This window comes from Macaca fascicularis, chromosome 8, assembly GCF_037993035.2.
Source record: "Macaca fascicularis isolate 582-1 chromosome 8, T2T-MFA8v1.1".
Classification (NCBI taxonomy): Eukaryota; Metazoa; Chordata; class Mammalia; order Primates; family Cercopithecidae; genus Macaca; species Macaca fascicularis.
In genome coordinates this window covers 22,510,820-22,524,625 of record NC_088382.1, presented here as the reverse complement: position 1 = coordinate 22,524,625, position 13,806 = coordinate 22,510,820, and the positions used below count along the sequence as shown (strand labels likewise).

Sequence of the window (13,806 nt, the reverse complement as noted above, 5' to 3'; positions counted from 1 at the left end):
TCGCCAGGATCTACAAAAATGACCGAATGCCTGTTATGTTCATTCTGACTTGCGGATGGGCTCGGGTTTGGGGATAGCAGGAACGAAGACTCACAGGCAAGTGAGCAACCTTGAGGCTGGAGGACCAGAGAGGAGGTGGCAGTGGCAGAGCCCACGTTAACAGTGGGCGAGTCCTGGAAGGTATTCTTGATCGGCTCTAGGCTACCTTCACCTGCTGTCCTGTTCTAGTGGTGGCTGCAATGCATTGGATCCAAATCAGTCTTTTATTCTAACCTGCATCATCTTAGACTTAAATGTAGAATTATACCAAGAAGGTTTCAAGCCCACATTTTTGTAGCTACTCAATGAAAGTAAGTGGGGTTTCATTTTTCAGGCATGCTGATGAAGTTTTTACATGTGTGCCTTTAAGCCCTTGATTGTGCGGTGCTGGATCTTAGAAGCTGTGATGGCTCAGATGCACATATTGGCTGAGGATAACCAGCTAAGTTATTTCGCCAGCTTGTTTTAAACATAGAAAATCCTACTGTCTAATTATAAATCTTGAAAGATCAAGCTGATTTTTTATTTCTTTTTTGAGACAGAGTCTTACTCTCACCCAGGCTGGAGTGCAGTGGCACAAACTCTGCTCACTTCAACCTCCGCTTCCCAGGTTCAGGCGATTCTCCTGCCTCAGCTTCCCAAGTAGTTGGGATTACAGGTGCCCATTACCATGCCCGGCTAATTTTTGCATTTTTAGTAGAGATGGGGTTTTGCCATTTTGGCCAGGCTAGTCTTGAACTTCTGGTCTCAAGTGATCCGCCCACCTCGGCTTCTCAAAATGCTGGGATTACAGGCGCGAGCCACCATACCCAGCCTTGATTTTTAATCTTCGTAAATTTACATTATTAAAAGGCATAATGTTCAGTATAAGGGTGTGGTTGATACCTTTCAAAATTCTGGTTCGTGAGCATACTCTATTTTAATTTAAAGGGTAACCCACTTATAGCTAAGTTTTTTGAAGATCAGAATCAAATAGTCTTGGAAGAGACCTTTGAGGTCATCTGGTCTAATCTTCCCTTAATTCAGACTCTGTCTCTGACATAGGGTTCTCTAGGCAATGCGTGTGTGCACCAGGAAGCTGCCCACATTGCTAGTCAAGCTGCTGCTTTGTTGACCATCTCTGGATGGAAAGTTCTTTATTGTTTGTATCTGAAGTCAGCTTCCATGTCTCTACTGCCTGATAGGTCTAGTTCTAGCCTCTGGAGGATTGAACAAGTCTGTTTCTTTTTAAACATCGTAAGCTTTCAAGTATTTTTTAAGGTGGTCATCACAACTCCCCTGGTCTTGTCTTTCCAAGGTATAGCAGTTCTCAATTCCCTTAGTTTTTCATATTCCTTAGTTTGTAAACTTTTTTTATTAGCTGGAACCTGCCTTTAGCCATGATGTAATCCACAGTAGGGTGGGCTCATTGATTGATCTTTTCCCAGTTTGTGGAATACTCCTTTGTGCATGATCACGTAATTGTTTGCAATGTTCCTCTGGCTCCAGTCCTGAAGTGAGTGTTTTTATAGTTTTGGCTTCTTTTGACCTTCTTTTCGTGTTTTTGCTCTCTTTCTCTGTAGGCCTTCCCTTTGGAATGGCACAGTGCCACTGGTTGATTAAACATTACGTCTCCAGGATAACTGAACCTGCAGCGTTCTGAATGCAGTTGTGGAACCTGAATGTGGTTTGCATTAGGCATTAAGTGAAATCATTACTGTCAGCAGCTAGAATGCCCATTTCTAGGACTAGGTTGTAGCAAGTCCCTTTGGCGAAGAAGCTGCCTATGTCTTACTGGGTTCAGGGTCCTGAGCTTTGATTGTCTGAGTCCTTGGACACGTTAGGCTTGCCGAGGTGGCGCTTACACTAAGGAATTATCTGCTCAGTGAAAGGACAAGTCCTCCCTGTAGGACTCCTGGGGCCTGAAATAGCAGGATTCCCTTGGGCATATATGAACAGCTATTTCCTTAGTGTCCTGAGAATTTTAAGCAATTAACAATAGGAAAAGAAACAGGAGGGGAAGTGTCGTTGAGAAGAGTCAAATGAGTAGCTTACAAGCCTCCAAAATGGAGTGGGTGAAATGAAACGTGATTCCAGTGTATGTTTTAAAAGAACACAAAAATCCTGGGGCAGTTTGCCTTGAGTCAGTTCGTGTCAGCTCACCCCATGGACTTTTACTATTTGGATGTCCCTTGCTCTTGTAGGTAGGAAGGGATGGGTGGCAGAAAACTTGTGACCTGGAGAGGATGTTTTGAGAGCCTTTTGCATGTGCTAGACACGCTACCCAGATGCGAGGGATCGGAAGATGCATTCAAGATGCGGTGCCTACTTTCACGAGTAGCAGAAGCTGCAAATACAGAGCCAGGTGCTGTGGCAGAGATGCAGACAGGGGACAATGGGACACAAAGAGAAGCTGCCCAGGACAGCTGACACTGGAGCAGGAGGCTGAGTAGGGAGTTTACTTCACAGTCAGGGCATTTCTGAGTGTGCTGAGGTCTCTGAAAAACTGGAATGTGAGAGGGTAAATACCTGTGGGTATTTAATTCTTCATAAGACCTTATTAAAGATGGCATTTCAAACCCAAAGAAGAGGTTATTCAGGGCATGGTGTCAGGACAACTAGCCAAACATAGCAGAAACAAATGTGATTCTTACTTCACACCAAAAAGCAAAGTAAACTCCATTCAATTAAATATTTAAATGCAATTAACATGCCCATAAAATTACTGGGAGAAAATATAAAGGGCTACTTTAAAAATATTGGATGTTGTCTTTATAAAGTCCTTTCCGTCCCCGGACTGGAGACTATGAACTGCGGTTGACACTGAAGATGACAGTGGAAGCGATCTGTATTTCTTTTTTTTTTCTCTGTTTTCTAAATATTTATATAGCTACCATATGTTTTATATTTTGTTTAAAGATTCAGTGAAAGATTGTTTTTGGCTTTTATAACTTAAACATGACTTTTTAGTTTGTAAAAGGTAATACTTGGCTATTATAAGATGTTTAAGCAGTGTAGAACAGCACAAGGAATAAATTATTTAAAAAGTCACTCCAGGTCTCACCTCCCGGAATTAACCATTATTAACATTAGTTGAACATCATTCTGGGCAATTTTCTTTGCATAGCTGCAGACAGAAGAATTGCTTGCCAGCTGGGAATAAGTCAGTGCAACATGAGATATACTATACATTCTATTTCTACTTATAGACTTAAAATGCATCTTGCTTAAATTTATAGAAGAAAAAAATGATTGGAATTATCATTTTTTTACTACATTTTGTAACTTGATTGAAAATTGCAGTACAAAAGGAAATCAGCACAGCTATACTTTCTGCCTTCTGTGTCTCATCTTCTGATTTTTGTTAGCAATCATTTATGTATTTATTTTGAGACAGAGTCTCACAGTCACCCAGGCTGGAGTGCAGTGGCACAGCCTTGGCTCACCACAGCCTCCGCCTCCCAGGTTCAGGTGATTCTCCTGCCTCAGCCTCCTCAGTAGCTGGGATTACAGGCGTGCACCACCACACCCGGCCAATTTTTGTATTTTTAGTAGAGACTGGGTTTCACCATGTTGGTCAAGCTGATCCCAAACTCCTGACCTCAAGTGATCTGCCCACCTCGACCTCCCAAAGCACTGTGATTACAGGCATGAGCCGCCGTGCTTGGCTGCAATCTATTACTTTGACCTTGACAGGGTTACAGCCTTTACTTTCTGCTTTATAACTACAGTTTCTACAGTTCTAGTTCTGGATTTAAGTGGATTTCGTGTATTCATCAGCAGTCCTCTTCCAATAACTTTCCATTCCTGAGTTCTTAGCTGGCTATATTGTATGGTCAAGAAAGGTTTTCAAGAAAGGTCACAAGTGTTTGAGAATGGAGTGTCTACTTGTTGTCATTATCGTGTACAGACAGCTTAGCTGGGCTTAAAATTCATGGGATACACTTTGCTTCCTCAGGACTTTGTAGATATTCTGGCGTTGAATGATCTGGTGAAGTGTAAGACCACTTTATTTTGTCTCTCTTGTAAATGGCTTTTGCCAGAATGCCTGAAGAATTCCTTAATTAGTCTTTAATTACTTTCACTTATTCAGGGTATGTCTCACCTCAGTATCTATTGTCCTTTCCTTTCCTTTCCCCTCCCCCCTCCCTTCCCCCTTCCCCGTTGCTTTCCTTGCTTTCCTTCCTTCCTTCCTTGATGGAGGAGTCTCACTCTGTCACCCAGACTGGAGTACAGTGGCACAGTCTTGGCTCACTGCAACCTCTGCCTCCTAGGTTCAAGCACTTCTCATGCCTTAATCTCCCGAGTAGCTGGGACTACAGGTGCATGCCACCATGCCCAGCTGCTTTTGGTACTTTTAGTAGAGATAGGGTTTCACCATGTTCGCCAGGCTGGTCTTGAACTCCTGACCTCAGGGGATCTGCCCACCTTGGCCTCCCAAAATGCTGAGATTATAAGTGTGAGCCACCACGCCTGGCCAATGTCTGTCGTTCTTTAACTGATTTTCCTGTAGTACAGTTTCCTTTTTTGCTTTGCGGGTTCTTTCAGGAAAATTTTTGGATGCTTTATTTTTGAGTTCTTCTGTTTGCTTCATTTCTTGGATTCTCTGTTTCATGGACACAATTATATATTTTACACATCTTCTCCATTTGTTAGCATTTATGTTTTTTTTTTAACGCCTTACTCTTTTATCTGCTTTCACTTAAACCTTTATTGTGTCAGTAATTTGATTTTCTAACATATCTATTATGTACCTTGCTGTTTCTAATGTATTACTTCTGTGCATTTTGGCTGTTGATTTATTTTCTGAGCACACAGTGTGCCTGCTGATGTTATTCTGTTGCTTTTATTGTTTTCTCATTGGACTTTTTAAAAATTAAATTCATATTTTTGTCAATAAAGTGAAACATTTCTGAGAAATTTTCTTCTGTTTGAGTTACATTTTCTTTCAGACTCATTTTTTTTCTTTTGCTTTGCATGCTGTTTCTTAACTTTTAATTTTGTTCTGATTCTTGGGATGTGGTTGCTATGATTTCTTTTTTATCTTTTCTCATCATGTACAGGGGACTACCCAGCCTTCTGTTTGCTCGAACATAGTATGGGTGGATTCTCCTTGGCTCTCTCCTCATCTTGACTGAGAATTGTGGGTATTTTGAGGACAGGGTATTTCTCTGTTCACTTTATTTGTAGTATAAAAGCTGGATGTAGGAGAGGAAGAACCCCCAGGGGCTTTGTACTGCCTTTGTTGAAGTTCCCTGTTCTTCTAGCTCCTCTGAGCCCTGGGATGGATACGTGAGTTTTACCAGGCTCACCTGGTGTAGGAGGAATTAATTGTTTTCCCAAAGGGTAGATGTATCATATTTGGCTCTCAGAATGCCTTCACATAAGGGCTGAGGCCTGGGACATCACAAAGAGTCGGCACCACTTATTCACGTCTCCAGCTCACTTGCTCGTCTTCAACAGCTCTTTCCACGCCTACCAGTCAAAAAGAGGAAAAAGGAAAGTTTTGGCTCTGTTTCTAACGGTTCTGTGGGTTGTGGGGGAAATGCATATATGTCGTCGGCTCTCAGTATTTCTAATCCCTTCTCCTCTAACTGTTCTGATAAAATATCTTGACTACATGTGATTAACTTTTTTCATTTGCTTACGTCACATCTCCCCTTCCCCGCTCCATTTTTTTTTTTTTTTTTTATTTGCAGCGGTTAGTTCACAAGCTTAGTTCGCAAGTAGTTGGGATGCAACTACCTTCCCTCTCCACTTTCATTACAATTTGTAGAAAGACCAAAATGGCCCCCTGTGGCTCTTCCTGCTGTTGGTGCCGAGGTCCTAGGTGGAAGCTAAGGTCTCCTGTGTCTTCCCTAGGTCCCACAGGTTGCCTTCTCACGCCTGGACCTGTGTCTCTTCTGTTTTCTCACCAATTCACTTCCCTTCTGGAGGTGGCCAGTGGGGCCAGGAGCCACAGGGAGCTCATGTAGAACCTTCCATTTCTTTCCTTGGCCTCCAGTCTGTTGAAATTCACAGCAGAAGATTATGTCTCCCTCATTGGTCATTTATTGGTGGCAAAATTGTTGCCATTTTCAACTATTTTTGGCACACAGTTTGCAGTGATTGCTGTTTGAGATTGATACATTTAAAGCATTGTCCTTCCCATGCGTCACCTTTAAAATATCAGCACCCTTTGCTCTCATACAGTTGGTTGAGGAATCCTTTACGTGTTGCCTCATATATCTCAGCTTTAGTATCTTCTGTAAAAGCAAAGTCTTGGTCCAGATGGGCCCAGCTCCTTGCAGTTCTATGCAGATTATTACCAGTAGTAGGTTATTCCACATCAGCATCAGTTTGTTAATTACTCACCTAGAAAAGACTTGCATGGCTTAAACTTATAATAAATATGTCTTCTTGGACAGAAGGAAGAGATGTGGAACCTGGAATTCCCAAGAAAGAGCAGCCTTGGTCATGAGGCACAAAGTGGTTCTGGGGAAGGCTAGGTCTGCAGAAAATGGCTCACCCGGGGTGCTGGCCAGGCACGGGTATAATCTGCAAGGAAGCAAAGGCTACATCTTTGTACTCTAGAACAGTGCTTGGGGTGGTCCCTGGGGACGAAATAGATTCCTTGGTGTGCAGAGTGTGTGGACTAAGTTATTTATTGTCATTATTGTTTCTTGTCATTATAGTCATCTCAACTACTCTCAAAAATTATTTGTTTTAAAAAATACAAGTTTAATAAAACAATTTTTATTAAGTTCGATGAACAAGGACTCAATAACAATATGGGAAGAGGGACAGGTCCACCTAAAAATTGGGACTAATAGAAAGTTAAAACCTGTCAAAAACACTAGGTTTCAGAACGTCCCAAAAGACAAGGAGAAAGGGGTAAAATAAAGGCCAGAGTCCTCCGGCTGTTCATATTTAGTGAAGAGAAGTCTGTCATCCACTGGGTGAGATGAGCTTTCTCCTAGCACCCAGACCCTAAGGGCCTTCATTTAAGAGGCACTGAACCACCAAATAAATGATACTCCTCAAATTTACAAGAAATCATGATGCTAAAACTTGATGCTAAAGCTTGAGTATTGTCATCTCTCAGTGAGAATAAAAGTCCCACTGCACCCCTCAATAGCAATATAGACTACTCTGTTCTTGGTGCTGTGGGGCTATGTATGTGCTGTGTGAGTCCATTTTGTTTTTGTGGTTTTTTTAGAGACAGGGTCTCTAAAAAAGCTCAGTAGCCCAAGCTAGTGTGCAGTGGTGCGATCATGGCTCACTGCAGCCTCAAACTCCTGGCCTCCAGTGATCCTCCCACCTCAGACTGCTGAGTAGCTGGGACTAGAGATGCATGCCACCACATCCATCCTGATTTTTCGTAGAGACAAAGTCTTGCTATGTTGCCCAGGCTGGCTTCAAACTCCTGACCTCAAGTGATCTTCCGTAAAGATCATTTTACAACCTGCCTCAGCCTCCCAGAGTTTTGGGATTACAGGTGTGAGACACTGTACCTGCAAATGACTTCATTTTTATTTATGGAAATCAGATGCCTGGAACTGTGGCAGGCTTCTCCTCTCCTGCCATCATTGTCCTGGCTAATGTGGGACCCTCACAGGCTTCAGGTGCCGTTTCTTCACCCCTTGATGCCCCTCCCCTCCGCCTCTCTTGGGTCTCTGCAGACTCTACCTGTGGCTGGGAACAGAGGGAGCTCACCAAGGAAAGCTTGGTTTAAATGTAACTCTTGCTGTTTTTCTGTTTCCTTTTTGTCCAGTCGCATATTGGCTTAAACCTACTTCATCTTCCTCTTCTTCTCCTTGTCCTCCTTCTCCCCCTCCCTCTCTTCCCATATTCCTCCTCCTCCCCCTCTTCCTCCTCCTCCCCCTCTTCTTCCCCCTCCCCTCTTCCTCCGACCCCTCTTCTTCCCCCTCCCCTCTTCCTCCCACCCCTCTTCTTCCCCCTCCCCGTTCCTCCCCTTTCCACTCCTCTTCTGCCTCCTCTGCCCCCTCCTCTTCCCCCTCCTCCCCCTCCTTTTCCTCCCCCTCCCTCCCTTCCCCTCCTCCCCTTCCTTTTCCCCCTCCTCTCCCTCCCTCCCCCTCCTCCCCTTCCTCCCCTTCCTCCCCTTCCTCCCCTTCCTCCCCTTCCTCCCCTTCCTCCTCCTCCTCCCCCTCTTTCTTCTTTCGTCTTCCACCCCATTTTGCTGTTGAAACTATTCTCAAATTTGTTTTTTGGCTGCTTTGTTTCTCTTACCTTCCGTATTCTAGATTTTAAGCCAGCTGGTTACTTCATTGTTTATTTTGCTTGTGATAGCAGGAAGAACCTCATAATAACAAAGCTATAGATTTTCTTTGGTCTTTATCTCTGAGCCTCTCTGATGGGAAAAAGGCAGAATTTTTATGGAAAATATTCTTCACTTTGCTTTAAAAAAAATCTTTCTCAATTCCAAGTTTACTTGATTTTTTATTTTGACTGCTTCCAGCTGGACTGAGAACCCTTTTTCATGTTGCTATATTCCTCCTCAGACTTGACTGGTAATTTTTGTCTTAATGTTCTCTTTCTAACATTTATGATATTTTAATATAGTATCAAGGAAATCTTGTACTTGAATTTTCTTTAGCAGTTCTCTTTTATTCATTTTGTTGGCCTAGAACCATTAAGATGGTTCTGAAAATCTCAGGAAAATTATTTTAAAGCAGTAAGTATAGAATCTTGGAAATTGAAATGAGCCTGGCATGTTAAAGCTAGGCTGGTTTATGTGACAGAAAGGCCTCAGGTCATCAAATGTTGGATCATGATAGAGATTCCTAGTTTCTTTGTGTTCCCCAACAGGAAAATGATATATTTTGCATAGTCTAATCCTCCTGCCTTCCCCAAGCCCCTCTACCTCTCCCATAGGCCATTTCACTATTTGTACACCAGAGCTGCACCAAGAAAGTTGGATGGCAAATGTGTTTGAGAGATACTAATCTATATCATTCATTGTATTTGGATAAAGGTTTCTCTTTGGGGACTTAATAGAAATTGGTTTTTATTTCACTTGAGCCAGGGGTTATGTAGGAACATCCATCTAGCCAAGAGTAAAAAATGACCAAATGGCAAATGATCTCATTTTCTGTTTTGAAATGGACAGTCAGGAAAATAGGTCCAAATTGCTTGATTGAGAGTCAAAATTTACTCATTTCTTAACACTGATCAGACTACTCAAATGATGGAATAGAATAATTATATATCAATAAGTTTATCTTGACACAGGGGAGGGGAGATAACCCTCTAAACCAAAGGAAGAATGCTGATTTTAAAGCCATATTTTAGTTAGCCCGACTAACTCTCTTCATTTCCAATTTCTTTGTGCCAAGGAATTTCTTGTAACCATGGAAGACTACAGTGGGAACATCAGGTCTCTTACATGTCATTTCATTTGCATGGGACACTGCTTAAAGCTTAAATAGATGTTCATCACATACCTGAATATTTGAGTAGAAAATTGACTTAGGAAAGAATAGTGAGGTGATTTCCTTGCATCTATGCCTTTCTCAGCTGTCAAAGCCTTGCCTTTGCCCTTGTTCATGTGCGTGGTGGCTACTCACCTGTCAAGGCTCAGCCTGAATCCCCCTCCTCCTCAGTCCCCCTTTTCCTTGCACCCAGTGGAAATAACCATACTCTCCTCTCAGCCTTTTAGCTCATTTTACGTCTGTTACCGTGGTTATTGCATCCTGCATTGTATTATAGTTCTTTAGTTGTCTGTTGCTTCCAAAAAAAATCTATAAAGTTCCTGCAGTAGGGAGGGTGACCAGTTGTCCCAACTGGCTTGGGACTGAGAAGTTTTCTAGGATACAGGATTTTCATTGCTAAAATCTGGAAAATTTCAGGAAAACCTGGATGATTGGTTCCACTACAAAGACCATACATGGTCATCCTTTGTAACTCTTCCTCCAGTTAGGATAATTCATTGCACGCAAAGGTGCCCAGTAAGTGTTTGTTATTGAATCCATGATTCCCTAGACCACGAAATTATGAGGTATAAAGATAGGTATCCTTAACTGCAAGAAACACAGGTTTCCCCCTCTGTTTCTCTTACCTACTCTGGCAAGATTTCCAACCTTCTCTGGCCCTCTCAGTCTTTCTAGGTATCCTCAGTGATAACTCACACATGTGCAGATGTTAAATTCAACCTCCACTGGCTGCACAAGCATCAGTTGTATGAAGCACACCCATGCTTCTGACAACAGCCAGAGGGGCTATCACTCCGTAATGGCATGGAGCTGCTGCTGCTACCATACCCACCATGATCTCTATCACAGTAACACCATTACATTCCCCAAAAGTCCTGGCTTGAGCTCCCAGTACCCTCAAATTTTGTTTGCTGTGAAGAAAGCCTTCCCGTGGTTTTTGTAGCTCTGTCTCTCTAGGACTCACAGGTGAGTCCACAAGAGCTGGCTGGAGAACAGGACCCACCCCAGAGGTGTGCATCACTTTGACAAGCACACTGCCCCTCTGACAAGTCAGTTGTTTTTACTGAGCCTGTTTCTCCCTCAAGATACTGACAGAGAACCAAGGTGATTTTGTACACCCACCTCCCCCTGCTCTGGGACATCTGACAAGGTCTGGAGACCTGTTTGGTTGTCAAACATGGGACAGGTGGGTGCTCCTGGCATCCAGTTGCTGGAGGACAGGGATGCTGCCACACATCCTACGGTGCACATCATGGCGCCTCCCACAATAAAGCATTAGCGGGTCTAAACTGTTAGCACTGCAGAGGTTGAAAAAGCCTCCCTTAAGATGAGTTATCACCCTAAGGGTACAACCCCTCCTCAAATCAGGCCTCAGATCAGCCTGTCACCAGTCCATCAGATCTGCCTGTTCTATCTGGCTGGTTCCCATCAAAAACTCACGTTGAACAGTCCTTCCCCACAGCCCATTTACATTTGGAGTTTTCTTGTGGCTTTTCCCTTCCACCTGGCCATACCAGCCCCCCAGCTTTGTAGTGGGGTCCTAGACAGTGAGTCCAAAGCTGTCAGACTTAACAGGCGCATCCCTCATGCGGTCCAGATGACCTGGGGAGATGACTGCCAGGCAGGTGCTTAGAAAACCTGGCTTTCATGCCTGGCTGCCTCCATAGCTCGGTCAGGTCACTGGAACTCCTTCCCTCGCCTGTATGCTAAGACTGCGAACAATGGCCACGTACCTCCCTCCACAGGGCAGGCATGCGGATCAATAACAGAACTCAAAGACCATGAAAGGCTTTTGGCCTCTTGGGAAACAGAAATATAGGTGTCTAAGTGACTGTGATATATGTTTTGTGATAGGAAATATATCTTATTTAGCCTCTGTACTCTCCGTACCCTCTTGTTACAATATCTAGGGGAAGAACTGGTTTATGGGTTTATTTTTTTGTTTGTTTTAAGAAAAAACATCCTAAGAAGAGTTTTTGTGGAATAGAAACAGAATATTAAGGCCGAGCATGGCGCCTCACACCTTTAATTCCAGCACTTTGGGAGGCCAAGGCGAGTGGATCACCCGAGGTCAGGAGTTCGAGACCAGCCTGGCCAACATGGTGAAACCCTGTATCCACTGAAAATACAAAAATTAGCTGGGCATGGTGGCGCACACTTGTGGTCCCAGGTACTCCGGAGACTCAGGTGGGAGGATCACTTGAACCTGGGAGGTTAAGGTTGTGGTGAGCCAAGATAGCACCAGTGCCTGGGTGACAGAGTGGGACCCTGTCTCAGTGAATCAATCAATCAAAGAATTTTCAGGCTTCCAGGTTCAGGCAGAAGAATGACCCAATGGGAATGGGGAGCTCATGCACAGAGACCATAGGAAAATGATGAGCTCCCCAGAGGGATCTTAGGAGGCTGGAGTTTCCTGAGATTCATGGCAAAGGCTCCATAGACAGTGTTACCAAGGTGTTTATAGAGAAGTGATATCAGAGGCATGTAAGTCTGCCCGAGGGAGCCAGGCACCATGTGTCTGGGTATGAATAACAGTGCAAACCCAGGAGTTTGAATACACAATGAATACAATTCTCCTCCATTCTCATGCATTTTATTTATTTAGTTAGTTAGTTAGTTAGTTAGTTAGTTACTGTTTTTGAGATGGAATCTTACTCTGTTGCCCAGGCCGGAGTGCACCGGCACCATCTCAGCTCGCTACAACATCTGGCTCCCAGGTTTGAGTGATTCTCCTGCCTCAACCTCCCAAGTAGTTGGTATTACAGGCCTGCACCACCATGCCTGACTGATTTTTGTATTTTTAGTAGATAGAGGGTTTCACCATGTTGACCAGGGTGGTCTTTAACTCCTGACCTCAAGTGATCCTCCTGCCTCGGCCTCTCAAAGTGCTGGGATTACAGGCATGAGCCACCACGCCTGGCCTACTTCACTTTTTAAACTTTTGCCTCCAAAGCGCTGGGATTACAGGCATGAGCCACCATGCCTGGCCTACTTTTTAAACTTTTGCCTCCAAACCAAAAACATATGGACAGAGTCACTCACGTACACGCTCTTTCTCACACACACCTTTCTAGTGGATGGAGTCTACTGAGAATTGTTTAGAGCAAAACAAAGATCGTTCAGCCAGCCAGCCATGGTTTTTCACAGTATGAGACTCATATTCTTCTAAAGCACTTGTTTGTTATATTACAGAGAGTGTTCGTTTTACATAGTACATAGAGAACTCAAGAGCAGACATGTCTTACTCATTTCTTAAGACCCACTGGTAGAGTATCTGGCCCATGATGTGTTGTCACCAAGTGTTCGTTGAATGAATGAAGGAAAAGAGTACACGAATGAATGGAATGCAACCTTGGAGGTAGACCTCACAACAAATTCTACTTTGTCTTTTTTTTTTTTTTTTTTTTTTGAGACGGAGTCTCGCTGTGTCACCCAGGCTGGAGTGCAGTGACGCAATCTTGGTTCACTGCAAGCTCCGCCTCCTGGGTTCACGCCATTCTCCTGCCTCAGCCTCCCGAGTAGCTGGGACTACAGGCGCCTGCCACCGCGCCCGGCTAATTTTTTTGTATTTTTAGTAGAGATGGGGCTTCACCGTGTTAGCCAGGATGGTCTCGATCTCCTGACCTCGTGATCCGCCCGCCTCAGCCTCCCAAAGTGCTGGGATTACAGGCGTGAACCACCGTGCCCCGCCTACTTTGCCTTTTTTAAGGCACCTCACCTAGTCGCAGAGAGTAAAGATCCAATGCATCTGTCTTACTGCTTAAAAACAGGAAGTACTTTGAATGGATTTAAAAATACCAGAGAGGGAGACAGCAAAGATGTTATTAGAAAAATGAGAATGCTTATTCTTCATACTTAGCGGGCGACCCTCTCCGGATTCTAGGATGGAATTTTCCCACTGCATGCACAAATTTCAAGCAGCTTTTCTGGCACTTGGCCTTGTATGTGCCTTTATTCTACCCTGGCGGAGGAAGTTAAGGTATTGTCTAGGAAGTTTGTGAAAGGGATATTTTATATAAAGAGGATTTCATTGTTGGTTGGTGATGACTGAGTCTGCAGGGACTGTGGCTAAGTGGGAGCTCCTGGTTTTGAAACATGTCGTTACATCCTAGGCCTCTGTTCTCTATCCTTTGTCTGCTTTTAAACCTCTGCCATTGCTCTGGGTTGCTGAGATAGCTCTTTCTTCCACCAGAAAGAGACAGAATTCTCAGAACCAAGCCTGTGACCACAGTGAGCCCTGCATGTGTCTTGCCTGGGTCAGTATCATCTTCCCTATTTCTTCCATGTGGAATTCTCGTCTTTCTTACCTCTCCCTTTTGGTCTTTTTCCTTACGGAATGGCCAGTCAGAAAGGTCCT

General features: G+C 43.8%; 1 protein-coding gene across 36 annotated transcripts in view; it reads left to right on the top strand.

Annotated features, from left to right (window-relative positions):
- The window catches only part of CSGALNACT1 (chondroitin sulfate N-acetylgalactosaminyltransferase 1), a 360,001-nt gene that overhangs the window by 308,671 nt on the left and 37,524 nt on the right, over positions 1–13,806 (top strand). Inside the window, exon 1 of one of the 36 annotated variants that reach the window (XM_074000408.1) lies at positions 42–96. The exons of the other annotated variants lie outside the window; for them this stretch is intronic. Coding sequence (XP_073856509.1) covers positions 56–96 — 41 coding nt within the window. The 5' untranslated portion in view covers positions 42–55. Of the gene's footprint in view, positions 1–41; positions 97–13,806 lie in introns of those variants that run through there. 36 annotated transcript variants of the gene reach the window in all.